Here is a 15948-nt window from a genome sequence, read left to right on the forward strand (position 1 = left end):
TGACAGCAGTAGGTATTTGTTGTATGACAAATGAACCTAAAGTTCAGTGGGGTATTTGCTGTTCAGACAGGTTTGTTTATTTAGATCTGTCTCCAGCTGATAGAATGCATGGAAATAGTATTTTGGAGCAGGGAGTAGCTGTCTTGGTGACTCTTGCCTACTCTTGCTCCTGCTGGTCTCCTTTCCCATGCCACTGCAGCCTTCTGTCGTACACTAACTATTGCCATTTTTCTTCATGCTTCCCTACATTTTTATTAATCATTTTGACATCATGATTAAATACCATCCAACTCCTTTGGGGCTTACTGAGTACTGAGGGCAAGACATAAGATAGGGGGTGCCCACTAGGGTCTCTTTTTTTCTTTTCATTTCTTCCTAGTCAAGCCGTCCTTTCCATTCCGTGCATAGGATCCCCCACCTCTGACACTCAGACCTTCTGGGTTGGCCACCCGCATTCTAATACTAGAGCAAGGCTTAGCCAGGTCAGGGAGCTGGGCAGACAAGTACTTCATGTGTTTTTATCTACATCATAATTTAAAGGGTACCCTTGTCAACGCTGAGCAAAAGTTACAGGTTTTATGTCAATATTGCCACTTGAATACCAGTAAATTCCATAAAACTTTTTCATATATATGTAGATATAGAAAAAAAATTATAAATATATGTTATAAATTACACAATGTATAAAGATAAAATTTATGACAATGACAACATAAAGGGAGGGGCAGGAGCAGTATAGGAATATATGTTATAAATATAGAAAATATAAAATATGTTATTCCACAAAATATTTTCCATAAGTTAATTACATGTAATTTTAGATCAGGTATTTTCCAAAGAAATATTGGACCATTGCATTATAATCTTATTTTACTAGTTTAGAAGGATGAAGGTATCTTTCCCTCTACCATTGTGACTTTTCTTTTCTCTATCAAGTTCCTAGTTAATATATTGCAAAATTCTCTATTGCTTTTTATTTTTATTTTTTTACTTTTCATGGTTGATCCCACTTCCATATCCCAGAGGAGTTCTTCCAGGGTACAGAAAGGCAGCAGTAAGTCTTATCACTAAAAGGAATATTGCTGAGAAGGGAAAAAGAGCTTTTATCCAACTGAGGAGAAAAAGTATAGTAAAAAAGGAACTAAATACTTTCAGAGGAGTATTTTAAAAGAATATGCCAAAATATATTTTAAAATATTTTCTCCAAATAGTATCAATAATTCTCAGATACTTACATCTTCTATTTCAGTAGAACTTCTAAGAAAATTAGTTTTATTTCTTTTCCAGATGTTGTTTTTAAGAATTAATGCAAGTTACAAACTACACTTGAAAAAGCAGTTATCTCACTTAAATGTGATCAATGATGGAGGACCTCAAAATGGGTATGTTTTTAACATATTTTTCTATATACTATTCCCGTATCAAATTGTTTTGATAATTGGTTTTTATTCTTAGTGCTGTCCTTGTCTGCTGTATTCATGCCTAGGCCCAAAATTGTGAAATCAGCAACCTTACATTTTCCTTTGTGCTTCCTCCCACCCTCCCACACACCCCCGCCCCCCACTGCCACGGAGATTATATAAAGTGGCTTATAAATGGTCAGTTACTTAACTGACCTTATTTGTCTGTTTTGAGGCTGTGTGGGTTAGTAACGCCTCCTTCGGTACCCACTAGCCTTCCTCTATCCAAACAGGACTCAAAGCCCCACTTAGTAGCTGTGTGACCCTGTGAAAGTGACCTAACCTCTGTGCCTCATGTATAAAATGAGGAGAAAATCTATCTTATTTCCTTCACAGGGTTAGGAAAAGTAATGTATAACCATGTGTATATAGAAGAAACATATAGATACGTGTGTGTGTGTATGTGTATGTATGTATTTTAATGTAAGCTGTTGAACAAATTGTATGTATTACTGATGAAATAGTGTAATATATAAAAGAAAAAACATAGGATTTGGAGTCAGAAAACTTGGGTTAAGTCCTAGTTCTGCCACTTATTAGTTGTCTAATTTTGGACAAATCAGTTACCCTCTGTGAGCCTTAATTTTCTTAACTTTAAAAATAGAGATGACAATAAAAGTGCCTCATAGGGCTTTTGTGAAGAGCAACATAGGTAAAGATATGAGGAAAAGATTTTACAATATGTAAAGCACTGATCATTTAGCTACACCTTAACGTGATGTCCCTAGTACATTACCTCCCACAGCTTTTAGGAATAAAAATCTCCCCCCCCCGCCCCCGTTAAAGGAATTTTAGGTTTAAATTTCAAACTTACAGGAACATATGAAAAAAAGGTATTTTGGAGTCAGAAGTTGACTCTACCAATAGAAAAGAATTACACTGAATTGATTTTGCAAGAAAGTATCTGGAAAGTTCAGACTGCTGTATCTGTCAGCCAGGCAGAATTTAGGAGTTTTATGCAAGATTGCGATTTTTCCCTTCCTTGTTTATCACGTGGTTCTTCTTTTTATAAGAATTATTTGTTATTTTCAAAAATTTCAAAGCCATAGGAAAGTTAAAAGAACAGTACGGTGAACACAGAATACCTCTCACCTAGATGCACCAGCTGTTAAAATTTTACCACCCATGGCTCCCCCACCCACACACTAAAGTCACATGAAATTTAACTCCTTAATACTTTAGCTTGCATGTCTAAAAACAAGGACCTTCTCCCATACAACCATAACACCATAACCACTCCTAAGAAAATCAACATTAATTTAATAGCATCATACCACATAATCACATATTTCCAACACCACCATATGGATGACACCGTGTAAACCTGTCAGGTGATTCACATGTACCACACAATTGGTACCTGCTACTGAACTTTTTTTTCCTGAAAAGATAATAGCATATTAAGAACTTGGAACCTCTTGAAACAGATGTATACTGCACCCTAAAGAGACTGTTAAGAAAAACTACTGATAATTCTAAGCCCTGCCCCCCTCATATCCTTTTACTTCATTCTCATAGCTAAATCTGGGTTGGTTGATTGTTTGTCTCAGACCAGTATTTCCAAAGCATCCAAACTAACTCATTACCAGTTTTTTTTTTTTTTGTTAAACTATTTGAGGATCAGTCTTATCTTACAGATTCTCACTGTCACGTATTTATAGAAGCTAATTCTGTGTAAGTCCATTCATCTCTTTTTAATGATCTCATGAAAGACAGGATTCTTTGGAATCTTAACCTTTGATCTTAGCCAGGGGCATAATGAACTACCTGCTTAAAAGGAATTTTTGTTCCTGAAATGGCTCTAAAAATGTATCTTTTCTTTCTAATGTGATTTTGTTTTCCTCCGTTTTAAGATACCTTTAAAATACAGAGACATACAGAGAACAGTAAAATATTTGTATTCCTGCTACCCAGAAATGATTAACATTTGTTGCTTTCACTTGAAAAAAAATTTATATATAAGAAATGACATTCCAGATGAAGCAAAGTACTCCTTGACCCATCTCCAGTTCCACCTTCCCCCAACCATTTGGCCACATTTTTAGCGAACTTGGTCTGTATCCTATCAGTCCTCTCATCTATCTCTATATCTATGAAAATTATGTGGTGCTATTCTGTAAATTTAATTTACGGGTGTTATACTGTACATATGCAGCTTGTTTCTTTTTCCCATTCAACATTGTTACTGATTTATCCCTGTAGAAATACGTAAGTAGTCCAATTTTTTGACTGCTGTGTAATAATCCATTGCATGAATCTTGATGTTTAAATTATCCATTTCCCCTAGTGATAGATTTCTAGGTTGTTGCTTTTTCCCATTACAGCCATGCCACAGTGAAGATCCTTGCACACGTACTGGTGTGACCGTTTCTGAGGGTATGTAGCTATAAGTGGATTAGAGTACATGTACGTTTTTACTCTACTAGGTATTCCCAGAATGTTCTCCCATTGACTACAACAGCTTTACACTCTCACCAGTAGTTTGTGGGTGTTTGTTCCCTCACATCTTGCCAATATTTGTTGCTGTTAGATTTCTGAATTGTTGCCGGTCTGACGGGGAACAGCGCTGTCTTGTTTTGGTTCGTATTTTCCTGATGTTATGTTTATTGGTGATTCAGGTCCCCTCATCTCAGATTTGCCTGTTCATATTCTTTGCTCATTTTTCTCTTGGGTATTTCTGTCTTTTTGTTGTTGTTTTTTTATATGCTCTCATACTAGTCCTTTGTTGGTTACATATGTTACAGACACTTTTATTTTTCTCTTTCATCAAACAGAATTTTACACATTTGGTGGAAAGCATATATTTTGTATACACTTTCTTGTGTAGACTATAAATAACTGCTGAGTAAACATAGCTACTGATAATATAAAAATAGAGATTTATGTTAATTTGATGTCCCATTCTTACATGGGGACCTCGCCTTAGAACAGTTTTGTTGTTTACTGAACCATTGCTATCAGTTTCAGTTGATGTGCTTACTGACCATCTTATTACAAGAAGTATGAACATTTAGAAACTTTTTATAAATTTTTAAATTAGATGAGTTTCCAGTGAAAAAATGCGGTTCTTACTCAATTCTGCCATGTAATGAAGGTTGAAATGTCAAATACTAAGTCCAAGGGTTATTTATAAATTAGACTACAGTGCCAGTAGTAAGGGTGCTTTCACCACCTTTGCCCCCATGTAGTCCAGCAGTCCAGAACTTGTTCATTCAAACAGTAAAACTAAGCTGAGTTTCCTCTTCTCTTTTACAAACCTATATCAAGAGCTCCTACGCATGGGCCCCATGTTTCAAAATGGACATCTAATCGGGCTTTTTTTCTTTTTTTTAATATGGAGCCTTTGCATTTCTGTTATCTGAGGGGTGTATAGAATACTTAAAAGTTTAAATCAGATTGAGATCAGACACCTGAAAAACTACATTCATCTTCATAGGAATGTAAAATATTAAGATACCAGGTTAGTAAAACTAAATTAAAAGCAGGAGAAGAAACATATTCTTACTCTTTTAGAAATCAAAAGTGCCTAATCACTCGTCCCTCCTGCCTCTTGGAAATTACTCATGGAAAGATAGGACTAAGATACTCTGCCCATTTTGGTACTTCATGAAGATTGGGCAAAACTTGGCGTCCTGCTCTTTCCTGGCTCAGTAGAGCCTGCCGCCCAGCTGGAGGTGTAACAGCTGAGGACTGCTGAGTGAGCGAGAGCTCTGCCAGCACATACCCGCACTCCCCATCCACGCCAGGCCCCACACCAGCAGCCATCTTTGCCTCAACTTCTCCATTTGTAAAATGGGGTGATAATAGTATCTATCTTCCAGGATTATTCTAAGAATAAAATGAAATACTGTAAGTGAAAGCACTTTAAAAGCTGTAAGGTAGTATCTAAATGCTGATTATTACATATTTTCTTCTGCTGCTGTGAAGGCTATTTCCAGATTGGCCAGCAAGGCATTATATAGATTTGGAGTTATGAAATTTAGATCATTTATCTCCTCCTGGAGAATCAGAATTGAGAGTGGTTTAGAGAGACGTTTTTCCTAGCAGTTCATTCAGCTAAATCATCACTATGGCCAGACTGAAGAAAGACTGGACTAAGTAACAACATTCTTTATTTCAGACGTACCCAGCTCATTGATTTCTGAAGTGATACTTCCCTTGTGGGTTATTTGTGTCGGTAGCAGTTGCTCTAGGGTCAGGACAGGCGAGGTAACAGCCTCTTTTGTTAGTCGGATAGCCTGTGTGTTCTGGGCCAGGTACCAGGCCAAGAACTTTGTGTGCATTTTCTTATTTCTAACCTTTATCGTCATTTTAGAAATGAGGAAACTGAGAACAAAGCTGTCAGGTAACTTGCCTGAGATGACACAGAAGTAGCAGAGCAGGAATCCGATGCAGGCAGTCTGACTATAGAGCTTATGCTTTTGCTCCCTTAGGCTGCCAGTACTTCCTGAATGCTATTTTAAAGAAAAAGATAAAATAGTAAATGGTAAAGAAGTAAAAGGTTAAAAAAGGAGGAAAAGAGATTAAATTCACAGAAAAATATATGAAAATTAGGAAGTTCAAGAAACTAGCTCCCACATAATGGGACTAAGCAGTGTCCTTTATGCTGAGGTTGAGGTGGCTCGAGGGAGTAACTTGAACCGCTCCATCTGGGTGTGTGGAGGCCACTGCACGTGGCCACACTGAGCTGGGGCTGGGTTGACTCTCGTGTCCCTGTCACAGAGCCTGGGAGCCCAGTGTGCACCACTGGACACTTAATATCTATTGAATGCCGTTTCTGGCTCACCACCAAGAGAACATCTTTGGCCTAGACTAGAATTTCTTTTTAAAAGCATTTGACCTTATGATTTAAAAAAGATAATCATTAGAAGATTGTCGATTATTAGAATATTAAGTCATGGTTAAAAATGTATCATTCAGTATTCATTTGAATTTCAGACTGTGCTTCTATATAAAAGGAGGAAGAGCTTCATTTATTCTACCAACATTTATTGCACACAGTTTGCAAGGCAAGGGCACCTCAAGCAACTATCCCCTAAACCAACATGAAATGACTATAGATAAGTTACATTGGCAAAGACCAAGTTGAAAGCTGCACATTTTAGAGGGTAGTAGAACTTTATTCATCTTTTCACAAGGAAAAGTCCCACTGTGCACTGATAAGTTATTAGGAAATTCAAACTCATGATTTCACAATCACATTTTAATTGCCCATTTATTAAGTGCAAAAATGCGTTTTTCAAATGAACTACATTAGACGTTATCACTCATTTGCCCTAAGAACCTGATTGCCACACTGGGAAATAACCACGCATACCCTGGTGGCGTAGTGGTTAAGAGTTCAGCTGCTAACTAAAAAGTCGGCAGTTCTAATCCACCAGGCGCTCCTTGGAAACAGTATGGGGCAGTTCTACTCTGTCCTTTAGGGTCGCTGTGAGCGGTAACTGACTCAATGGCAATGGGGTTTTTTTAGAGATCATTCCCTGTCCTGCCTCTGAAGTATCTTATGGATTGGGGCTGGGGAGCATTATTACCCTGCAGGCATTAATTTAAAAAATGAGCTTTCCTTTCACAAGCAATTAAAATTCTGCCTTCCATGTATTAAACTCCTCTCTGTATTTTTTTACCCTGTAACAATTCATTTTCCAAATTTTTTTTGCTGAGCCTCAGAATATACCTACGTAAAAAAATGTGAGATTGCAGTTGAATAAAGTAGTAACATCAAATTAGCATTTATATGACACTTTTAAAAAGGCATGTTTCATCGTTTTAGTGAATCAAAGGATAAATAATTCCTAATTATTCTTAAATAGTTCAGTCTAAAGGAAATATTCTTTCAGGTGCAGGCAGCTCAGTACTCAAGTTGTTTTTTTCCTTTTTCATCAAGTGTTGCTTATTGATTATCAGTGTCAAGCTTTTATAAGTCCCAGCCTTCGTTTAACTCCGTAGGATGGGGCTCAGGAAACCTCTGCCCTGATTTCACTGTTTTCATCACATACATATACTCTCTAGTCTAGTGACAGTCAGTCAGAAAACATTTTAACTTGTCATCCTCTCTGTATTTGAATTCATACTTTTAAAATAAATCTGATTTAATCATTTCATTGGGAAAAATTTTTTATGAAACTGACTCAAACATGCATTGGTTTGCTACTTGCTCTAACTTCAATTGTTACAGTAGATAAAGCATTACATTAACTATATGATAGTAGGAATTGTGTTAAGGGAAATTCCGCTGACATGTGACCTTTACGAAATCAGAAATTTAAATAATATTCCAGGAGCTAGGATAAGACTCTGTGTGAACACTGCTACTTTTTAAATTATCTAATAGGTGTGAGACTTAAAAATACCTTTCTGTCCACTCTTCAGGTTGGTCACAGCAGATGTAGCTTTTTACACTGGAAATCTTCAAGCCTTGAAAGGCCTTAAAGATTTGGACCTAAATATGGCCGAGATCTGGGAACAGAAGAGGTGATGACTGACATATTGGAAAACTGGGTAGTTCATCCGACCATGGGATATATGTTTATGAAGAAAATCTGGATGCCTGTGATTCGAGAACTGAACCTGGAACCCAAAGTGAACTGGGGTAGGGGTAGGGGAAAGGAAGTATCAGTGTTAGGAAACTGGATTCAGTGGGATCTACAGGGAATGCCATTTGTGTGCATCCTGCAGTGAGGAGTAACTGATCAGGTGTCTCTAACATTTTTTCATTCTCTCCGGAAACAGACTCAGGTTTCTTTGGACCAAATCCAAAAGAACACATAGCTGTAACACAGCTGTAGTTGACTAGAATGCTCTGTATACTTTATATTAAAAAAAATGCTTTGCATTTCTTCCAGTGCAATGAAATTCATATGGTGTCCCACCTTATTTAATGATGGTACAATTTCAAATATTAAAATCTTAGTCAACCTCTGTAGAAAGTTTTCTCTATGAAAGTAAAGCTGTTTGAAAAATTATTTTTTTACAGATCTTTCTATAAAAAATAAACATCTTTTGATTGCTTTGATTTAGGAATTCGGTTTTTGTTTTACTGACCAATGTCAAGTTCCAGGCTTTGTGTGCCACACATCACATCTTTGTACCACCACATGTCGGCTGGGGAAAGCCTTCCAGAACAGTCTCAATACTTGAAAGACTGATTGCCAGTAAATAATTCAAGAATAAGATATTGGCATTTATTTATGCAACTACTAATTCAAATACTTTTCAGAAATGGTATACAAAAGGCTACAGTTTAACAGCTGTATTTTTATAAAAGTATCTATGAAGGTTTTTTTCTTTTGCCTTTTTCTTTCTAGCAGAGGTAAGAATACATATTCACATAATCTGCCTTCTTACGAGTTCGTATGAAGTATGGCCCCCTTGGGTTCTGGTTTTTAAGTTATTTTTGATGTGTATATGAACAGACACCAGGGAGAAACAGAGCTTTTAAAATATAGGCTGCTGTGTTGGGGCCAGAATTACAAGGTGATGAGTTAAGTTGTTTAAAGACTTTTATAATAGCTACCTTCAAAATCAGAATCAGCAGCACTCTACAAACGAAAGTGCCTGTGCCTCACCTCACGCCTCCCCGTCAGAGGCGTGCCTAACTTTGTGGTGATTCTGTACCATGAAACAGTCTTATTTTGTGCTTGTCACTTTCCTAAAAGGAAAGCCTGTTTTTGTTCCTTTATCATTACCAAGGTATGTCATTGGTTCTTAAACTGTCTGTCTAAAATAAAGCTATAAAAAATTACCAGACTTTTTAAAAGACAACTTCTTTTAATAGTATATAGTGAACTTGAAAATGAACAAGCACAGAGAAATTGGGACACGTGACTGATTCCCGGAGAAAAGGCACAACTAAACTACCAGACCTGATTGGAAAGGTTTTTACAATTTTTCAGTGACAACAAGCAAGCTTCAAGGAAAGGGCACTTTTAAAGTAATCCCCCCAGCCCACTATACTAGAGAACAAGGATGCCTTCCCCACCTCCTCCAGCTGGGAAAAGAAACACCACTTTGTTTCAGTAAATAGAGAGTCTGTGGAAAGCATGGCAAGCATCCCAGCTTTAGAACAAGATGAGGGGTACTAAATACCTTCATTCAAGTTTAACGCCTCTAAAAATAATGATGTGGTGAAGATTCTTAGAAATGCAAAAATTGGGTTTGCTAGGTGACTGACCAGTGAGTATGTAAATATTCCAAGAACAGATCTTCCAACTGATGATATAGTAACTGTTCAGCAAGAGTAAACCGTTTTATTTTACCATTTCATAAACTTAATCATTGAAAAGTGTAAGTGTACACATGTATTGCTTCACAGCTTTATTTTTGAAATAACAAGCAATTCAAAGTGACCATCATTGAGGCCTCTGTTAAGATCTTCCAGCAGAGCTGCCCCGGTTTTAAGATTAAACAATATTGCACTTTAATTAACTTTCAGAATTCTCTTCAAAGAAGAAAAGTATTGCTTCCATCTGTGCTTTTCTTAGACTAAAAGCATCCTGCAAAAAACTCTACTTTAAAAATTAATTCTGCAGGGTACAGTAACATAGTAAAGTACCTGCCTATTTTAGAGTCCTAGAGAACATTTCATCATTGTTAAGAAACTATGTAGCACATAATTAGTATAAAGTGTACACAGTATTTTTCATTTCAGTGGTCCAAGATGCGAAGGTTTCCGGATACAATCTTGTTCTCTAATACTGCTCCAGGTGGGATGTCAATTCTGTCGCCATGATTTGCGATGATGATAACCGTTCCCTAAGTGACAGGGAAAACAAAAAGCAAAAGCGACTTGACACTGAAATGCTGTTATTTTACAATTACCAAGTTTATGCAGAACTCCTTTTACAATGGAGTAACTGTATTTATAAACAATCTTAAATATGGGAAACAAACAACATGTTAAGGAAAATTGTTAATGTGTCCTTATCTGACAATAGTTCTAATCCCCTGCCTTCTTGTGGAGGTGTAAGTACCAAGAGTGGGACGCAGACCCAATGCCAAAGCATAACTCGCCCTCCTGAAGGCCTACTGTAAGGCTCCCAGCATTATTCAAACGTCGTACAGAAACTAAAAGGTGCTCGGTTTACATTTACCTATCAGTTTTTTTTTTTTTTTTTTAAAGAACAGTTTACTGATACGTTTTTTTATGTCTTAGGTGAGACTGTTTAGGTTAGGCAGTATCAGCAATAAAGTTCAATAAATGTATTTTCTTCCTTTGTTTTTTGCATTTAGTACATTCAAGCAGCTTTAATGGGAAGGACATATGAAATCTAGGTTTGGCATTTTAGAAATACTACTTGATTAGGAAAAATGTTGTATCTTTGGTTCTTAGCTTTAATACTTCTACCCATAGTCCTTCCTATTTCTTATGCTAGGCTGGACTGATACTCACCAAAGTATCCAAGTACTACAGTAATGTGAACAAACATCTTTATACTGTTAACAACAGATGAACAGGAATGGATTAAATTCAGTATAAGTGAGGTGATCATTTTTCTACTTTATTTCAGATTCAGATTCAGTCATTTTAGTGACCTAATGCTAATTTAATAGCAATCCTACTTTTAACACTGTCACATTCAATAAAACAGTTACCAGTTCAGGTATTAAGTAGTGCTTATTTCCATTTGAATGCTACTCTTCCACAAAATCCCAACTGAGTGTACTTTAACTAGGTTGTGTAATCTACAGAAGACAGTGTTAATACTAAACACCACAGGAACCTAGTTTATGTCAGTATCCGTTCATTTTTTAAATGTATCTATGTTGTATATACATCTGGTAGAGATTAAGAGGTATTCCTTAAAATAAAGGTAAATTTAGGTCTAGAAAATGAAACCTGTTTTGTAAAGCTATAAAGAACTATAATTTTCCTAAGAGCATACCTTTAATGAAACATTCTTGCCAAATGTCACATCTCCTGAAACTGTGAGGTGATCCAATTCAAGCATATCTGGTATACTTTCAAATCTCCTTAGATAATCTTGAACCTTAAAGAAAAACAGAAACATATAAATTGTTTCAAAATGGGTTACCAGAAAAACAAGGGTGTATTAACAGGGTAGCTTACCTGAACTGTAAAAAATACAGGAAGAACATGTTTATTACACACTCAATGTATGTTGGATCCCATGCATGAGAGACCAGGAGATATGAACACTGTCCCTATAGCCAAGCAATTTACAATCTAATTGAGCAGATCAGACATTAAAAAAAAAAAAAAAGCAAACAGCCAACATGCTAGGAAACTGGTGAGCAGTCCAGATACCCTGGATTTAGCTGGATAAAGGAGGGATAGATCATCATGGCTTGAGGCAATAGAGAAGGCAAGCTAGACTGCAACTGGGCTTTATGGGTAGGATTCAGAGGAAGTGGAGCACATTTCAGGAGAAGCAAAAGCACAAACTATCAAATTTTCACTCTGCCTCACAGATCCCTAGATTTACAAGAACTAGAGATTGTTCTCTATGGGCCTTATTTCTTATTTCACTAAGAAAAATAGAAGCAATCAAAAAGCTCCCACTGGCTTCCACCACCACCCACTTGGAGGAGTGTGGGAAGAGTGAAGTAGAAAGGGAGGGTGAGGCTAGGTGGAAAAACGGTGGGCAATCCCATCTCAGGATGAGGGAAGGATGGCAGGTCCTTGTGTCACCAGTATTTTTCCCAGCCCAACCAAGCTGATGAAGAAGGCACCATAAAATGGGAAGACTCCTAATATCTCTGGTACTATCCTGAAAACCCCAGCCACCCACAGGAGCCAGAATCACCCCCCATCAACATGTAAGCCAGTACACACATCCACACCAGGTGGCCCTAAACCACAACCAGGACCAGAACAGACTCTACAGACCAGCCACAAAGGTTCACCCCGTCACTCTGTTAACCTTACAACAGTTTACACGAGTACATTTTTTGGAGTCCACTTACCATGTCAGGGTGGGGTTTACTATACTTGCTATTCCCCCGTCTGGAACACTCGTCACCCCAGATACCTGCATGGCGCCCTCAGTCAAATCCTCAGTGAGTCCATCTCCGGCCACCTGATGTAAAATTACACCCCCACCACCCCCACCCATGCGTGCCCTAGTCCCCACCCCTGCTTTACTTTTCTCCCTAGTATTTTCTGCCCCCTGGCATACTATACATAATCTACCTATTATCATCCTTCCCTGACTAGGATATCAGTTCCATGAAGAAAGTCTGTTTTGTTTACTGCTAACTCCCAACACCTAGAACACTGCCTAGCCCATGGTAGAGGCTCAATAAATTTTCGTTAAACCAGAATTAACACTCTCCCACTGGTGAAGGCAGTATAGGTCTTGGAAGAGATGTAAGATAAAACATTCCAAAATTTAAAATTCTTTTCTACTGTCTGTAGCAATCATGTTTGAAAAGCGAGGCATGTCTTTATCTTCTATGGTTGATTCCCGTTAGAAGACATCAAAGATGGGGGAGTACAACAGATAGCTGTGAAGACTGTAATCAGGTAGGCGCCAATCCACATGTATAGTCTATCTTCATAATACACATTTAAGAAATACACATTCATGTGTACTTCATATCCTTGTAATTAAAACATTTAAGAAATAGGTACCTTTGTAAAAGAACTGCCTAATTTAACCAAGGGCACTGTAGGAAACTCCCGCTTTTCACTCATTGTCAAGGATCCGGCATTAAGGCTGTAGAGGTTTGACATCACAAGCAAGAGATCCGATGTGGTTTTGACAGGCAGAAAACGGCTCCTAGGAACATTAATACCTAGAGAATTCTCAAAACTTTTTACGGCAGCCCCTACTGCAGTTTCTAACTGAATGACATTCAGGCCTCCATCCAAAGTCTGTAAGAAAACAGGGGGAAACAGGTTTTAGGCACCTACAACTCATTACCGTGTGGGCTAGTTAATATGTGGAAAGTGGTTTCAGGGATCCACTCAAGGAAACAGCATTTCCAGAAATGACATTTACTGAGCACCTTCCATATGCCAGGCTCTTACACATCTGTGATCTTTTTTCAGCCTCATAATTCTTCTGTGCAGTAGTATTTAAACTTTACTGACAAGGAACCAGAGGTTCAGAAACTCCTGCAAGGTGCCTATGGCCAAATGGCCTGTAAGTATCAGAGGCAATAACTAAGACTTCAGTAGGTCCCCAACGTCTGTACTCACTACTACAGCCCACGGCCCAATCGGGTGCCACAGCTTGCAGGTACAGGGATGAGCACAGACTCTGGTAGGTAGGGCCAGGAACTGGAGAGACTGACTAGGCAACAAGAAGTGACCACGGGGTAGATGGGCCAGAGGGAGCGGGCAGGGGTCTGTGTGTGGCCTGCTAGGATCTCAGGAACCAGGGAGCCCCGTGGGCTGCAACGTTGGCTTACCTTTGGATTCACAATGATTTCCATGTCAATGGCATTCTGCTCCTGCAGTCTTTTAACTGCTGCAAGAGAGATCCATAGGTTGTTTGTGTTAAATATTTTGAATTTTGATACAGACTTGAACTCATCAACATGGGCTTTTGGCACTTGAGCGATTTCCACCAGTCTCAGTTTGCCTTCATACTGAGTGAGTGTCCCACCCTAGAAAGGCAGAAAACAGTGAATGCCTCCACACGTCTCCCAATCACAACCATACCTCACTGTTTATAGTCTACGAATTCTGGTACAAGACTGCCCCAGAAATAAAAAAGCACCAGCAATGATTCAGTCTGTGAGACAATGTAACATATGTTTGAAGGCAGAACCGAGGAAAGTAATTCGGATCATCTGCCATTCGGCACGTCTTGTCCTATCATGGACAAAGCCCTGGGAGCACATCAGGGTGTTCCTGACTGTCCTAAGGCTTGCCACAGGAACAGCCATTCCTCAGGCCCAAATCTCTGCCCACTGACTGGCTCTGGGATCGGGGAGAAAAGGGAAGACAGGGACAAGTGGATGACAAGTCACCTCTGAGTGGCCTCAGCCTAGAGATGTTCTTACAGCCACGAGGCCACAGCAGCGTGGGAAGACAGACGTTCACTCATATGTGAGGGGGACATTTGCAAGAGACAGAGGACTCAGGCCAGGGACAGTTTTAGTATTCAAACACTGCCCACTTTTCTCACTCTCTGTGGGTAAGTGGTAAAGTCGCACGTGCCATTTCATCAAAAGCCAAGTGTCACGACTACCAAACATGCAAGGTAAGAAAACAAATGTGTGCTTTGCATCAAAACATATCTACAAGAGGCGGGGCCACGATGGTGGAGTAGTCAGAGGGCTTTCTATGTCCCTCTTACAACAAAGACCTGAAAAAACAAGTGAATTGATGGTATGTGAATATCTAGGAGCCCTGAACAAGGCAAAGTTGAGGAACTGGACTGAGTGACGGTGGGGGTAGAGAGAGACAGTTCGAAAGCAGCGAGGAGCTGCCTGACCTGACCCGGCAGGAGCCGGAGCCCTTCAGCTCGGATCAGCTCAGAGTGTGCAGTGAGGCTGGTAACCACAAAGGAAACTTAACAATCCTACAAGTCAAAATAAAAAAGTAGAAAAATATAAAGACTGAAAACACAAAATCAACAACAAGGAAAAAGATGAAAACAAAATACATAAAGAAAAACGACTCAGCACAGAACATTAAGGGGAACAAAGAAACTGAACAACACACAAAAAAAGACATCAAAACAACAACACTAAACTCATACCTATCAATAATTATGCTGAATGTAAATGGACTAAATGCACCAATAAAAAGACAGAGTGGCAGACTGGATTAAAAAACACTATCTATATGCTGCCTACAAGAGACACACCTTAAAGACACAAACAAAAACTCAAAGGATGGAAAAAAATATATCACTCAAGAAAGAGCAGGAGTGGCACTATTAATCTCTGTAAAATAGACATTAAAGTAAAATCCACCACAAAGAATAAGAAAGGACACTATATAATGATTAAAGGGTCAGTACGCCAGGAGGACATAACTATAATAAATATTTACGAACCCAACGACAGGGCTCCAAAATACATGAAACAAATTCTAACATCACTGAAAAGAGAGGGACAGCTCCACAATAGTAGTAGAAGACTTCAACATGCCACTTTCGGTGAAGGACAGAAAATCCAGAAAGAAGCTCAACAAAGACATGGAAGAGCTAAATGCTACAATCAACCTACTTGATCTCACAGACATATACCGAACACTCCACCAAAGAGCCAAGTATACTTTCTTTTCCAATGCACATGGAACATTCTCCAGAATAGACCACATATTAGGCCATTAAGCAAGCCTTAACAAAATCCAAAGCATCAAAATATTACAAAGCATCTTCTCTGAGCATAAAGTCATAAAAGTAGAAATCAACAACAGAAAAAGCAAGGGAAAAATCAAACACATGGAAACTGAACAACACCTTGCTCAAAAACTACTAGGCTACAGAAGAAATTAAGGATGGAATACAGAAACTCATAGAATCAAACAAGAATGAAAACACATCCTACCAGAACCTTTGGGACACAG

At 38.4% G+C, this 15948-nt stretch overlaps 2 protein-coding genes across 5 annotated transcripts in view; one reads left to right on the plus strand and one right to left on the minus strand.

The window, feature by feature from the left end:
- The window catches only part of VPS54 (VPS54 subunit of GARP complex), a 108762-nt gene extending 100290 nt beyond the window's left edge, over nt 1-8472 (plus strand). For both annotated transcript variants that reach the window (XM_004369274.3, XM_004369275.2), the window contains exons 22-23: nt 1288-1382; nt 7833-8472. In XM_004369274.3, coding sequence (XP_004369331.1) covers nt 1288-1382; nt 7833-7938 — 201 coding nt within the window. In that variant the 3' untranslated portion in view covers nt 7939-8472. The remainder of the gene's footprint in view (nt 1-1287; nt 1383-7832) is intronic.
- Nucleotides 8473-9689: 1217 nt separating this feature from the next.
- The window catches only part of UGP2 (UDP-glucose pyrophosphorylase 2), a 71224-nt gene continuing 64965 nt past the window's right edge, over nt 9690-15948 (minus strand). For all 3 annotated transcript variants that reach the window (XM_023733369.1, XM_004369276.3, XM_023733356.1), the window contains exons 7-10: nt 13836-14033; nt 13054-13296; nt 11345-11449; nt 9690-10214 (exon numbers count right to left, since the gene is read on the minus strand). In XM_023733369.1, coding sequence (XP_023589137.1) covers nt 10107-10214; nt 11345-11449; nt 13054-13296; nt 13836-14033 — 654 coding nt within the window. In that variant the 3' untranslated portion in view covers nt 9690-10106. The remainder of the gene's footprint in view (nt 10215-11344; nt 11450-13053; nt 13297-13835; nt 14034-15948) is intronic.

This window comes from Trichechus manatus, unplaced genomic scaffold (assembly GCF_000243295.1).
Source record: "Trichechus manatus latirostris isolate Lorelei unplaced genomic scaffold, TriManLat1.0 scaffold00004, whole genome shotgun sequence".
Lineage (NCBI taxonomy): Eukaryota > Metazoa > Chordata > Mammalia > Sirenia > Trichechidae > Trichechus > Trichechus manatus.